General features: G+C 59.1%; 1 protein-coding gene across 11 annotated transcripts in view; it reads right to left on the reverse strand.

Annotated features, from left to right (window-relative positions):
• The window catches only part of INPP5A (inositol polyphosphate-5-phosphatase A), a 182,259-nt gene that overhangs the window by 47,033 nt on the left and 120,701 nt on the right, over positions 1 to 14,525 (reverse strand). For 10 of the 11 annotated variants that reach the window (XM_082424873.1, XM_082424875.1, XM_082424877.1 and 7 more), the window contains 3 exons: positions 8,606 to 8,709; positions 2,322 to 2,374; positions 840 to 959 (listed from right to left, as the gene is read on the reverse strand). In XM_082424873.1, the coding sequence (XP_082280999.1) occupies positions 840 to 959; positions 2,322 to 2,374; positions 8,606 to 8,709 (277 nt within the window). The remainder of the gene's footprint in view (positions 1 to 839; positions 960 to 2,321; positions 2,375 to 8,605; positions 8,710 to 14,525) is intronic. The other variant, XM_082424882.1, reaches the window with a different exon arrangement.

Raw genomic sequence — 14,525 nt, forward strand, 5'->3', positions numbered from 1 at the left:
GCACGTGCACAGAAGGAACAGGCACAACTCGTGGCCCGGGCAGGCTGGTGAGGTCCTGGGGAATCTGAGACCCCGCCCCAAGCCCAAGCGGACCAAAGGCCCCACTTAGGGCACGGGCGCTGGTGGGAGAGGCCTCCAGCTGAGGACTCGGCCGCTGGACGCACTCCAGCAAATCAGGGCAAACACAGCCTGTTAATCGGGTGTGAGGGGCTCCCTTTCTTTCCCAGATGACAGCCCATCAGCGGTGACCCTGTGAAAGGTCACATGAGACCATCGCAGACAGATGGAGGGCCCCAGAGGGCCCGGGGGGAGGGTCCTGAAAACCAGCTGTGACGGGGGTCGGGGCGGTCGGAGGGGGTGCTGGGAGCCTGGGCAGGTGACGGGAGGAGCTCACACACTCTGACGACAACTGAGGCTGCCTCCCCTCTGGCCAGACACCCGCAGCCAGGCCGGGAAGCTGGGGCAGAGCAGTGCGGGAGGCGGCGCTCGGCCGGGCAGGGCAGACCTGCCCAGCCAGCCGCTCTGAGGGGCCTAGAGCCGGGGCCCGGCGGGTGGGCCAGAGTCTGGGAAGACTCAGCCCGCGGCCAGCGGGACCCCAGGCCACAGGGGACCTCCGTCTGCCGTGGCTCATCTCCCCCCCAGACGGGAAAGAAAGTGAGGCCACCCACCGTCCAGGGAGCCTTGGGGCAGGGGTCGGGCTTCGTGCATTATCCCTGGGTCACGTCGGCAAGTTTCGTATTTTTGGTAAATAGGAAAACGCTAACTAGGAAAAGTGGCTTGAAGAGCAAGCCGCGATCCTCCCCGGAGGTGGGCGGGGGGAGGCCCCCCTCAGCACCTACCTGTCGAGCACGTAGCCCAGGGCCTTGTGCCGGATCCCCGAGTACACAGAAGGGCTGGTCTCCCAGGCAACCAGGTTGGAAGCATCGTGGAAAAGATGGATGTTCACCAAGTCAAAGGCACTGCGGGGACAGAGACAGAAAGCTCGCAGGAGGGCTGGGGCTGCCAGGCCACCTGCGCGGCACCCCCCCCACGCGGCTCCTCAGGGCAGGCGCACCCGCGCTGCCCAGGCGCGTCCTCCTCTGAGGCGGGGTCAGAGAGGACACACGAGACCTGGAGTCCCCACACAGTCAAGTCCCCACAGGGACGCGGGTGCTTGGCCCACGGAAAAGGGAGCCGTTTCTCGGAAGAAAGGGGCCTACACAGGATCCCAGGAACTTTCCTCAGAACGGGGGGCGGGGGCGGGGGACAGGGGGGAGGGGGAGGGGACAAGGCCCCGCCCCAGGCCTCAGCTCCCTCCGCGGGCAGCTGGTGCTACAGCCCGAAGCCCCCTGTGCCGCTCAGTGTTCACCATGGGGTCCCCGTGCCACGGGGGTCACTAAGGGATTCATTTCACTCTCCAGAAGAAGCCCCAAGCTCACAGCCCTTGGAAAACCCTTGGGGAAACCCTGGCAGCCCAGTGTCGCCTGGGCTTCTGCAGGGACATGGTGAGGCGGGTTTGGCCCGTCAGCCTCTCGTGCCCAGGGAGCCCTGGGGCATCGCTGCAGCCTGTCTGCCGCACAGCAAGGCGGGGGCCATCTGCAGAGCTGGGACCACCGGGCCCCGAATTCCAGATAAAGAGCTCGAATTCTCTCCTATGGCCTCATGAGGACCCACTGACCCCAGGCGGCCACCCCGTGCCCCTCCCACGCTGGACCGGGGTGGGGCCGTGGGACTGAGGGCAAGGGCAGAAGTGGGGGGGTCAGGTCACGAAGGCTGCGGCTGTCTCAGCTCCCCTGGCCCCAGGGAACGCCCTGACCTGCGTGGCCCCAAGGAGGGGCCCGCGTGGAAATAGCAGGGGGCCACGGTCACTGGCTGACACTGGCACCTGACGGGGGTGCAGCTTCTGAGGATGGGCTGCAGCCTTGGCCTGAACAAGCGGTCAGCTAGCGGCAGGTCGGGCCTCTCCCCAGGGAGACACCCCAACCCCAGGACCTCGCAGTGCAGACCGCGGCCCTCAGTCCCCCGGGACCGACCCCGGGTGGCCGAGCGCACATCAGGGAGGCAGGACCCGCTGCTGGACGCAGCAGCAGGGGGCCACCATGGGGAGGGGCTGCCAGGGCACCCACAGGACGGGGAGGCGGGCGGGAGTGAGTGCTGGGACACCAGAGTCATGGGCCCGGCAACCACGCTCTGTGTCACACGGAGTCGCCAGAACAAAAAGGGTCAAAGAGTAGAGGGTCGGCTCAGGTTGGGCAGCCTTAGACGGAAGTGCCCCCCGCACCGCTTGTGTCCAGCACTAAAGGGGGAGCGTCCTGGGACGCAGGGGACCACGGTGGACGTACCAGTCCGCAAGGCACCACCTCGTCCGGATGAAGCCTTTCCTCGACCACTTGCACTGAAAAACAAACAGGTCACACTGGTCAGCAGTGAGGGGGGAGGAGGGCACGCCTGGCTCACAGGCAGTCGGGGCGCCGAGAAAAGTGGGACCACACAGGCTCCGCACTGGCCGCGGGCAGGGAGGGCACCATGAGGCACGACCACCACCATCCCCCAGACCGGAGGAGGCTGCAGGGGCTCGGCCGGCCAGGCCGTGGGGAGCCCCAGTGAACAGGAGGACGCCCTTGGCCAAGTTCAGGGGCCCCGCGCAGCGGCTCCAGCAAGACCTCCTACGCGGCTGGCAGGCCTGGCGGGTGACAGGACGCGTCTGAGCCGGAAGGAAGCTGCGCGGTCTGCGTGGAGAGGCCGCCACTAGCGGGCTCGGGGCCTGTGGCGTCATGGCCGCGAGAGAGCCATGTGGGAGCCCGGGAGGCAGACGGGGGGTCAGACCACGGAAACCCCATCTTTACTTCTCCACCAACCCCCCCTCAAAGAAAAGAACTTCTGCTGGAGAAGCTGGGAGAAGCCTCGCTGAGCCGCCACCCGTCCTGCTGTCCCGCAGCTGGGGTGGCACCTGCCCCGTCCAGCGTCAGTGGCCACCTCGTCCCCTCGGGCTCACGCTGGGCGGGGAGGAGGGCGGGGTGCAGCTGGGCTGCCCAGCGGCCGCTCTGTGATGAAGGACGTTCCGTGTCGGGGGCTGCGTGTGACGGTGTCATAATCAACTTCCACTTCAATGGCCACACAGCACCGGGTAGCTCACGGCCTGAGCGGTTTTGGGAGTGGCGCTCCACCCGGCACCCCTTGCAAGTCCCCGGGAGGCACTGGGGACCTTCCTGAATCCCTGGTGGCAAACTTTAGGGTGCTGGAGGGAACGTCTGTCTTCTCCGGGACCCTCCGCCCACATCCCAGGGCAGCGTGTCAAGCGTCCCCGGAGCACAGGGGCTGGTCCTCGGGCGGGGGGCATGTGGGGCTGTGCCGTGGTGACAGGCGGGGGCAGAGGGCGGAGACCATGTAGTCCCGGAGATGGTAACCGAGTGGGACCCAGAGACCAACGCGGCGAAAAGCACTGCCTCCTGACGGCCGTGTCCAGGGAAGCAGGGGCCCAGGTCAGCCACGCGTTTCTTTACTTAGTGCAGACGGTTCAGCGGCTAAAGCGCTCTCCACGCGCCTCCCTAACACCGCCCCGTTTGTTTCTACTCCCCCGACAGAAAGGCCTTCACGAGGGGCTCCTCTCTCTTCTGCCCCATTCGGCGCCCCGTGGGCTCCTAACCCCACCCCCTGCCCAGACTGCTCTCGCAAGGTCACCACGGCCTTGGGTTCCGGACGAGTCCTCAACCGGACCGCTGATTCACTGACCCTCTCTCTGACCACGTCTGGTTCAGAATCCAGCCCACTGTTCAGCGCAGCGCCTGCGGGACCCAGGAGCCCTCGAGGTTGAGAATCGCACCCAAGGTCACATGGCAAGTGGTCACCCGCTGGGGCTGGCCGCAGGGGAGCCAGGCCGGACGTGGGCCCGGTCAAATCCACCCGAAGGTCCGTCGCCTTCTCCCACTGCCGCAGCAGGAGTGGGAGGGGGTCGCCACGCGCACCGGCTGTCGAGGGCGCCCCACCCCGCCTCAGCCTCTCCGGGAGAACCAGCGACTTGTCTTCCGCCAGGAGCCACGTCCTCCTGCAGAGAGTGGGAAGCGGGTGCCGCCACCCTGGTGCCCTCGTGCACACTCGGAAACCAGGAGCCGCAGCACAGGGCGGCCCGACTCCTGGGCTCAGGGCGAGCCTCCAGAAGCGGGACCAGGGTCTGGGCCAGTTCCCCGGGAGCAGCCAGCCGGGCAGCCTGCGGTCAGCACACATGTCGGGAGGCTGGGGCCTCCAGCACAGAAGCTTCCGGATGCAGATGCTCGTTGCAAACGGAGGCGGGGTGCATGCGGGCGGGGCGGGGCCTCCTCTGCCTCCGCCCAGCCCAGTGCACGCTCCCAGGCTCACTGGTCATCGGCTGCCTTCTCAAGCCCCCGAAGGCTCCAGGCGACGGTAGACGGGACGGCAGTGGCTGGGGTGCCCACCCCGGTTCTCAGAGAGGCTCTCACACTGGAGTGGGAACCATGTCACGCCTGGGCTGGGGCGGGGGCGGCGGGGGGGGGACTGCCACATCGTTCACCTGACAATATTAAGTCTCTGCTCAGATGCCCTGTTAATAGGATTCCTTTACCAGCAGATGGATGGCGAATACAGGCGGTTTCATCTACTAAAAGACGGCATAAATCACGGTGAGAAAAGGGAGGCTGCAGGAAGGTTATCACCACCCAGCCTCCCCGTGAAAGGCCCGCTTCAGAGCATTAGTGAAATTAATTCATCTTTCATAAGAGCTTGGAGCGGTCCCTGTGATGTATGGTAACAACCAATTTCTCACTACGGGCAAGAGGAAAAAAATGCCTCGGCCCCGACTGACTACACAGACCTGCTTTTTTTTTAATTTATTTTTATTTTTTTATTTTTTTTATATATTTATTTATTTTTGGCTGCGTTGGGTCTTCGTTGCTGCGCGCAGGCTTTTCTCTGGTTGCCGCGTCTTTGTTGCGGTGCGCAGGCTTCTCATTGCAGTGGCTTCTCTTGTTGCAGAGCACGGGCTCTAGGCGTGCAAGCTTCAGTAGTTGTGCCGTGCGCAGGCTTTAGTTGTGTGGCATGCAGGCTTAGTTGTTCCGTGGCATGTGGGATCTTCCCGGATCAGGGCTCGAACCCGTGTCCCGTGCAGTGGCAGGCGGATTCTTAACCACTGCACCACTAGGGAAGCCCCAGACCTGCTTTTTAAAAATGGTCTCACGTTGTCTGGAGTGTTTCCCCCAGAGGCAGCATGTGGAATTCGCGTCGAGCCAAGAGCGCCCACAAGCCACCAGGGAAAGTTCTGTCGGTTTTATATGCAGTGGGCTGTAATTATTTGGAATTGCATCATGCCTCCATCACGGTAATTACGTTTAGATTACCCTTAAGTGACGGTAATAAAAGAAAGAGAAATCAGTCTTAAACTAATTCCCTCCCCCAAAACGTGTTCCAATAAAGCTAAAGGCCTGGCCTGCAGGCCCAGCAGGAGGGGAGCTGCCACAGTGCAGCCTCCTGGGCACCGCGGCCCTGCCCGGCAGCCTGCTGGCCTGACGCACGCCGGGCAGAGGCTTCTAGTAGGACACGTGAGCCCGTCAGCGGTCCTGGAGTTCCTTACACCTGAGAAATTCCATGCAGTTGACAGAAACATCAGAAGCATTTATGTTCTTCTCAATAAGATTTTCCTTCTGTTAATTTATCGAGATGAGAGGAAAATGAACAAGCCCTGAAAACTCATACGTCGTCAGACCCAGCGGATCGCACACTCAGGCAATTCCGCGGAGCAGAACAGGGCCCCCAGGAAGGCCAGCACCCCGGGGCAGGGGTCACCTTGTCCCAGCAACACGCCGCTCTAGTCGAGACATTGGGGTCTACCCAGAGACCCCCCGACCTCCTCCCCCCCGAGACGCACTCCCCCCTCTGCCTGCGGATGACAGTGAGGCCGCCTGGAGTTGGGTCTGAGGAGGGCTCAGCACCCCCAGCAGGCACCGGCCAGCACCTCGGAGGGCACAGCGCACGGGGTGCGCAGGGAGGTGGGAACCACAGCTAAGGTCCCCACACCTGCCCCCCCCCCGCCACAGGTCAACCTCAGCCCAAGCTTCACAGCCGCCTGGGCCCTGGAGGGAAGAGAGATGCGGGGAGACCCCCAGACACGCCATGGTCTGGGGAGGGAGTCCACGCAGGGCAGAGCCTGAGGGCGAGGGTCAGGGAGCCCCTCAGAAGGAGGCCGCGGTCCAGGGAGGGATGGAGGCCAGAGCCGCAGGGGCGGGGGGCAGCGGGCAAGCCGGGCACGCAGAGGCTCCCGCCCAGGTGCTGGACACCTTCTCCAGAGGAAGCAGTGGGGCCCCCTCTGCCCACCCAGGAGGACACGGTGACTCTGTCACACAGTCTGTGTCACACAGAAGCCTCCTCTTCGGCAGCGTCACAGCTCCTGGACGACAGACGCTGGGAGTCCCCGGTGAGCCCAGCTCCGAGGGCACAGGTGAAGGTAGAGGACCCCGAATTCTGGAGTCATCGGCAAGTGACGAGAGGATGAGGGGCGGCTGTGGGCTGAGCGAGCGCCTGGGGTGACGGGGGCCGCGCGCTGGGCGTCCACCTCGAGCCAGGTCACCCGGGTGCGCCCCAGTCCTTGGCGGGGGGTGCGGAGCGGGAAGTCCATCCCAGGCACCAGGCGTCCCCGGGTGGGCAGCGGCCTGGGGGAGCAGCGCCTCGAGGGCACGGGCGGGTCCGGGAAGAACAGAGGCCCGCCTGCCATCCCTGCCACTGCCAGTCACGGGCCACGGGCTCGCCTTGGCACCGGCCGCAGCTCAGGACTTCAGTGGCAGTTAGACGGGAGAGCTGCAAAGACACTTCACTGCTCAGAGGGCTGCCCCAAATGCTCCCCGCCCAGCCCCACACAGGCCCGGGCCCAGCACTGCCCGCCAGCCAGCCGGCCCCTGCGCTGATCTGGGCGAGGCTGGCTCCGTGGCCGTCCCCAGCGGCCCTGCCTTCTCTGCCAGGTGCGTGGACCCTGGACATCAGCAGGGGCGTCAGGGGTCCCTCCTGCAGAGAAGCGGCTGCAATGCCAGAGCCTCGTCCTTGGCCCGTTCAGGGCTGTGCCCAGCGGGCCTCTGTAAGCTGGCTCTCCTGCTTTTAAGGTGCCCGCGTGGGGGAAGAGGCCGAGACCCTATCCGTGGTGCTGCAGGCCCCGCCCCCGGCCTCCCCGCAGCTTGCACCGTTTTCACCGGGGTCCCTGGTTGCTCTCAGGCCAGGGCCGGTGCTGGCTCCCGTGCTGCCTGCAGGGGAGCGAGGGTGAGTCTGGATCGGGATGGGCCAGGAGACCGGCACTGATGGCCTCTGAAACTGACTTCTCAGCCCTCGCCCTGATCCGGGGAACCTTGGGCCGGCCTCCTGCTGGACACGTCCACTGGCCAACGTCCCGGGAGGACTGCAGGACTCACGGGCTCGGCCGCACTCATGGGAGGCTGAGAACGAAAGCTTCCGGAGCTTTCCAGCCACACCCTCCTCCAACCTTGGAGGCAGAGCAGAGGGGAGCAGTGCCGAGGGGCAGGGGCAGCGGCGGGCGGGGCAGGAGGCGGGCCCCTGACACCGCGTCCTTGGCCGGGGACGCGGCCCATCCTTCAAGGCGGCGGCTACCTTTCCGCCACTGCAGGATCGGGTCATAAAGCGAGTTAATAAAGTTGCGGCCTTGCTGAAATCAGCTCCCAGTGCCGCAGGAGGGGCGGCTCCGCAGAGCCACGGCGGGCAATCCTCGGCCAAGCAGACCTGCTCCGTGGGGGTTCGGGGGCCGTGTGGAAACGCAGCTGTGAGGAGGGGCCGCCCGTCCCTCAGTCTCACCCCCGAATGCTTCAGTCATGGGTCACTTCCTACCGCGAGTCAACAGGCCCCGGAAGGGAAGGTGACCCAGTCTGGGTCAACTCGGGGACCACACAGGTCACGAGACCCCGAAAATGCTGGTCACGACAGAACTCACTAAAGACACCGGAATCCAAAATTATGTGTGCAGCGGAGCGGCTACACAAAAATAACAAAACTACACAAAAATGCGCTGAAACCCAGAGGAAACACATCCACGCTTTCTGATTGTGTCTGAGCAGAGGGTGAGAAGGAATCCTGCACCTCCCTCCGCTGAAGCGCACAGGGTGGGGACACCCGGCTCCGAGCCCGCGGCTGCGCCTCTGGCCTCACCCAAGGCTTTCCCCGGGGGAGAGCCGGGGGCTCACTCAGTGGCCTGGGGATGGGGAGAGCCCCCCGAGGGCCACTGTCCCAGCACGCCCGAGCTCTCTGGTCGGGTTGCATCACTGGCCAGATCGACCTGCTCACGCTGAGGTTTGCTGGGAGGCCCCTGGCACACCCCAGGCCCCAAATGAACAGATTATTGTGTTTCTACCTCTCTGGGGGAAGGTTCCTTTGCCTGGAAACGATGATGATTGGAAAATTTACCTGCCGACGTAACGATAAACACCACGGACTCTCCCAGCCCTCATCTAAGACCACCCAGATGAACCCACGTGGGTTTTAGAACCTCCCAGAAGGACAGAATACTGGAGCATGACGGCAGCCGGGGATCCCCACTGTGAGGTACGAAGATTTCACGTCCTAAAGTCCACCTGAAAGTAAACGCACTAGTACGAGTGTGGCCGGCGGGGCCCCGACGTACCTCGGGGAAGTAGTCCTGCGGGAACTTCTCTTTTTCCAGCATGGGCGTGCTCTCCAGCGTGTCTGAGTAGATCTCCTTACCAGTGACTTTTTTATACTTCTTGGCTAGGAAAGAGCAGAAGAAGAACCCGGGGGTAACTTCAGCTCTTCGCCCCCTCCCCCCAGCTCAGGGCCACGCGGGGTCCCGCGTCCCACCCGGGCAGTGCTGTGGAGGCGAGGGAGGCCCCAGGAGGCAGACCCGACGAGGGCCACGACCCCAGGCAGGGTAGCTGCTCCCGGGGACGCCGTGGCTCATGCATCCCCATCCCTGGACCTGGAATCTGACACTGGGCTTCACTGCCCCCTCCGAGCTCCCAGCCTGCAGATTTACAGGGGCTAATTGGCATCCTCTGAGCAAACTGCAACTGTACTTAAAAGGGCCGTGGAGCTACCGTCCACTCACACTTAAGATGAATTTATTTAATAACATCGATTTCCTCCTTGCATCCAGCCAACATCACTCATAACCAGGGAAGGGAAGTCCTTACGTGAGACGGGGGAAAGGAAAGATGGCCGGGCACTCTGGGCCAGCGCTCCCTGGCCACCCGCCCCGTCCAGTGTCCCGCGGGCTCTCCCCGCATCTGGCTGACGCCCCGCACACAGGGCCTGGTCTGGTCCTTTTACACCCAGACCTGGGATCGTTCCTTTTCAGAGACCACCGTGGGGTTTAATGCACAAATGTGTCTATTCCTCAAACTCTTACTTGTCTGGTGGGTGGGAAGGCTGTCAGCCTCACCACGAGATGCCGGCAGAGAGCCCAGGCAGCGGGGGGGCCTGCCGAGACCGCCACGGGGAGACCCCAGCCCAGGCGGTCGCCAGACTGCCCCCACCGGCTGCCGGAGCATCACCTGTCCCCCGCTCCCAGGCCAGGACACTGGGGTGAGGGTCCTGGGGTGTGTGGAGATCCCTGGTGTTTGGGACGAAGGACGAGCCGTCCCGTCAGAGTGTCTGTGGAGGCCCTGCTCCGCGTCCCACGGGCAGCCCCGCCTGCAGTCTCTGGGCCGCCTGCCCCCACGGGCCCACTGACAGCACGTGGCGTGGACCCCTCCCCCAGGGCGGAGCTGCGCTGTACCCACTGCCCCTCTGACCTGGCTCCCAAACCACGGAGACGAGCCTCAGACGACAGGGGCAGCTGGCTCTGAGGCTACCCTCCCACCCCCGGGGTTGCCCATCGGGGGAAACGCAGGCGAACCCACGAGCCAGGAGGCTGGTGCCTGGGAAGGTGGGCACAGGCCGGTGTAAACAAACAAGGCACGAAACCACGACCCACTCACAACACCCACCTGCGGTGGGAAAAGACGCAGAAGTGTGTTAATCACAGGAGGCACTTACTGTAACCACCCATCCATCTCCGTGGAAGGACAGCGTTTATCAAACCTCACCCCGCACAGCTGGCTTCAGGGTGGCGGGGGGTGGGGGGGGAGCGCTGTCTGCGAGGCACACCTGCCGTCGCCGGCACGTCGCGTCCAGCTCCCCTTCACGAGGCGGACGGGCCACCCCGGCCCCGGAGCAGGGCAGCTGACCACTCCTGCTGACGGCAGGCCTGTCCCGCACAGACCGCCCGGGGCGCCAGGCTCTCAGGCGGCTGCAGCCTGCGGTGTGGACCCACCCGCCTCACCCCTCCCTCCACCCCGCCCGGGCCTCGAACTCCCCTCCTGGGCCCTCCCGGCACCAGTGGGCACCAGGACGTCCACTGAGTGCCGCGGGGCCCGGCCAGAAGCTGAGGACGCGGACATGGGACGCAGACACGACCCGGAGAGTGGGCCTGGGCGTGAGGCGGGGAGACGGACGTGGATTAGGACACGGGACGTGGATACGCCCCGAGTGTGGCCGCCCAGAGGCCAGAGCCGGGTCTTGCTGGCGAGCCTGAGGCAGTGGGAAGGAGGAGGGAGGCCGCTCAGACCCGGGAGCACGGCGGCCGAGTGTGGAGGACGGGAGGGTGCCACGTGGGGGGCAGGCGGGGGAGCCCCGGAGCAGGGCGGCGCTGAGCCTGATGGAGGAGCGGGGGTGGCCCTGGGCCCCCGCGAGGCCTCTGCGGAGGGTGAGGGCCGGGCGGAGGTCCAGCCCCAGCGGCGGCCGGCCTCTGCCGGGTCCTAGGGACGCCCCTCCTCCCGACATCCGGGCTCGCCCCTGGGAGGCGCCGAGCTGCTGCTGGGGCCACGCGGGCCCACCGTCCGGGCGCCCTGCAGGGGGTTACTTATCCCTCCTTCCTACGCCCCTTTGCTAACCGCCACGGCCCGAGTATCGCCTGGACCTGAGAATAAAGAAAGTTCTTTCTAAAGGTCTATTCAGGATGGAGATCCTCGTAGCAAAGGCTGAATCACCAAAACAGCCCACTGCGGGCATCGGTGCATGAGCTGCAGAGGGGTGGACGCCCCCCCAAACGGACATCCTCAGGACGGATGTATGTCCACAGGGCAGACGCACCAGCCGTCGGTGAGCCAGGCGGGCACAGGTGCAGGAGCAGGCCTGAGGCATGGGCAGCCCCCTGCAGGCTCTTGGAAGTGAGGACAGGGCAGGGGCTGCAGCAGGAGGCCGTTCTGCTGAGATGAAACCCCAGTTCCCTTGAGGAAGGAGAAGGAGACTGGGGAGGGGTGGGGGGGAGGAGGCCTCTTTCTTAAAAATGCGACTGTATTTTTAGAGCAGTCTGGGGATTACAAAAACTGAGCTGCAAGTGGAGAGCTCCCACCCTCCCCCCGAACAGCTTCCCAACATCTCGTGTTGGTGGGCTCGCACGCGCTAGGGGTCCTGACAAACGCACGTCATGTATCCACCGCTGCAGTGGCACGCAGAGCACTTCCACGGCCCTAACCCCCCGTGCTCCCCCTGTCCATCCCTCCCTCCCCCAGCGCCTGTCAACCAGCCATGCTTTCACTGTCTCCCTCGTTTCCTCAGTCGCTGACCACATACTGCAGGCGGCCTCCTCCAGTGGGCTGCTTTTCATCAGGAACACAACATTTTAGGTTCCTCCTAAAAGGTTCCTCCATGAGTTTTTGTATCTTGATAGCTCATTCTGTTTTACTGCTGAATAATATTCCATTTCTCTGGACCACAGCTTGTTTATTTGTTCATCTATGAAGGACAGATTCTGGTTACTTCCAGTTTTTGCTAATTACGAATAAAGTTGCTATAAAACATTGCTGTAAAGGTTTTTGTGCGGACGTTAGTTTTCAACTCATTTGGGTAAATGCCAAGGGATGTGTAAGAGTATGTCTAGCTTTGCAAGAAATTGCCAACCTGTCTTCCAAAGTGGCTGGACCATTCTGCATTCCCACCCGCAATGAGTGAGAGTTCCTGTTGCTCCACGTCCTTGCTAGCACGGTGTTGTCAAGTTTTCAGATTTTAGCCATTCTCATAGGTGTGTAGTGGTTTTAATTTTTTTAATTTGCATTTCCCTGGTGACATATGATGTTGAATATCTTTTCATCAGATGTCTTCTATTTGTATATCTTCCTGGGTGAGAAGTCTGTTTAAATCTTTAGCTCACTTTTAAATTGGGTTGCTTTCTTATTGTTGAGTCTTAAGAGCTCTTTGTATGTTGGATAACAGTCCTTTATCACATGTGTCTTTTGCAATATTTTCTCCCATCTCTGGCTTGTCTTCTCATTCTCTTAACAGTGTCTTTTGCAGAATGCAAGTTTTTCACTTCAGTGAAGTCCAACTTAAAATTATTTCTTTCATGGATCATGCTTTTGGTGTTGCATCTAAAAAGTCATCACTGAACCCAAGGTTCACCTGCATTTTCTCCTATGTTATCGTCTAGGAGTTTTATAGCTTCACATTTTACATTTAGGCCTATGATCCATTTTAAGTTTCTGTGACGGTGTAAGGTCTGTGACGAGATTCCTTTTTGTGTGTGTGGCTGTCCAGCAGGTTCCAGCACCATTTGTTGAGAAGAGTATCTTTGCTCTGTTTTGTTACCTTTGTTCATGTGTCAAAGATCAGTTGACTGTATTTGTGTGGGTCCATTTCTGGGCTCTCTCTTCTGTTCCACTGATCTATCTGTCTCTTCTTTCACCAACACCACACTGTCTTGATTACTGTAACTTTATAGAAAGTCTTGGAGTTGAGTAGTGTCAGTCTTCCGACTTTGTTCTTCTTCTTCAATATTGTGTTGGCTATTCTGGGTCTTTTGCCTCTCCATATAAACTTTAGAATCAGTTTGTCAATATCCACAAAATAACTTGCTGGGATTTTGAATGAGCTTGTGTTGAATCTATGGATCAAGTTGGGAAGAACTTGACAATACTGAGTCTTCCTATCCATGAACATGAACTATCTCTCCACTTATTTGGGTCTTCTTTGATTCCTTCAACCAGATTCTGTAGTTTTCCTCATGTAGATATTATACATATTTTGTCAGATTTATTCCTAAGTACTTCTTTTTGTATGTGTGCTAAGGTAAATGATATTGTGTTTTTAATTTCAAATTCTACCTGTTCAATGCTGGTATCAAGAAAAGCCACTGACTTATGCTTATTAACCTCATATCCTGCAACCTTGCTTATTGGTACCAGTTTTTGTTGCTACTGTTGTTGTTGTTGGTTCCTTGGGATTTTCTATGTAAACATGTCACCTAAGAACTAAGACAGCCCCTTCCCATCAATAAGCCTTTAATTTCCTTTTTTTTTTTTTTTGTCTTATTGTATTAGCCAAGATTTCCAGTATGATGTTGAAGAGAAATGGTGAGAGTGGACATCCCCGCCTTGTTACTGACCTTAGGGTAAAAGTATCTAGTTTCTCACCATTAATTTTGATGTTAGTGTAGAATCTCTGTAGATGTTTTTTATTGAGTTGAGGAAGATCTCCTCTATTCCTAGTTTTCTGAGAGTTTTTATTATAAATGGGTGTTGGATTTTATCAAATTCTTTTTCTACATCTATTGATATAATCATGTGATTTTCTTCTTTAGCCTATTGATGTGATGGATTACATTAATTGATTTTTTGGATGTTGAATCGGGCTTGCATACCTGGGATAAATCTGAATTGGTCATAGTGTATAACTTTTCTTATACATTGTTAGTTTTGAGTTGCTAATATTATATTGAGGAATTTGCATTTTCTGTTCATGAGAGATACTGGCCTACAGTTTTCCTTTTTTGTAATACCTTTATCTAGTTTTGTTATTAGGGTAATGCTGGCCTCATAGAATGAATTAGGAAGTTTTCCCTCTGCCTTTATTTTCTGGGCGAGATTGTAGAGAATTGGTATAATTTCTTCCTTAAATGTTTGGTGGAATTCACCAGGGAAACCATCTGGGCCTGATGCTTTTAGAAGGTTATTAATTATTGACTGAATTCCTTTTAATAGACAAAGGCCCATGCATACTATCTAGTCCTCCTTGAATGAGTTTTGGTGGATCGTATCTTTCAAAGAAGTGGGCCATCTAAGTTATCAAATCTATAGGCATAGACTTGTTCACAATATACCTTTATCATCCTTTTAATGTCCATAGGATCAGTACTGATGACCCTTTTCTCATTTCCAATACTAGTAATTTGTGTCCTCTTTTTTTCTTGGTTAGCCTGGCTAAAGGTTTACCAAGTTTATTCATCTTTTCAAAGAACCAGCTTTTGGTTTCATTAATTTTCTCTACTGAGTGTCTGTTTTCAATTTCATTGATGTATGCTCCAATTTTATTATTTCTTTTCTTCTGCTTATTTTGGATTTAATTTGCTCTTCTTGTTTTCTCAGGTTGCACAGGAAGGCTAGAGGAGGCTGCAGTCGTCTATCTTCCTCCCCCGTTGGTTAGGCCCTGATCAGACCCCAGTGGGCTGGGCTCAGGGTTTCCCTGAGGGCAGGCCTTTAAGAAGAACAGAGTTGTCTGGGCATATTTCACAATAGCTCCTTTCCCCTCCCCTGCCAGAAATGGGGATTTTT

Source organism: Balaenoptera physalus (genome assembly GCF_965194825.1).
Source record: "Balaenoptera physalus genome assembly, chromosome: 14".
Taxonomy (NCBI): domain Eukaryota; kingdom Metazoa; phylum Chordata; class Mammalia; order Artiodactyla; family Balaenopteridae; genus Balaenoptera; species Balaenoptera physalus.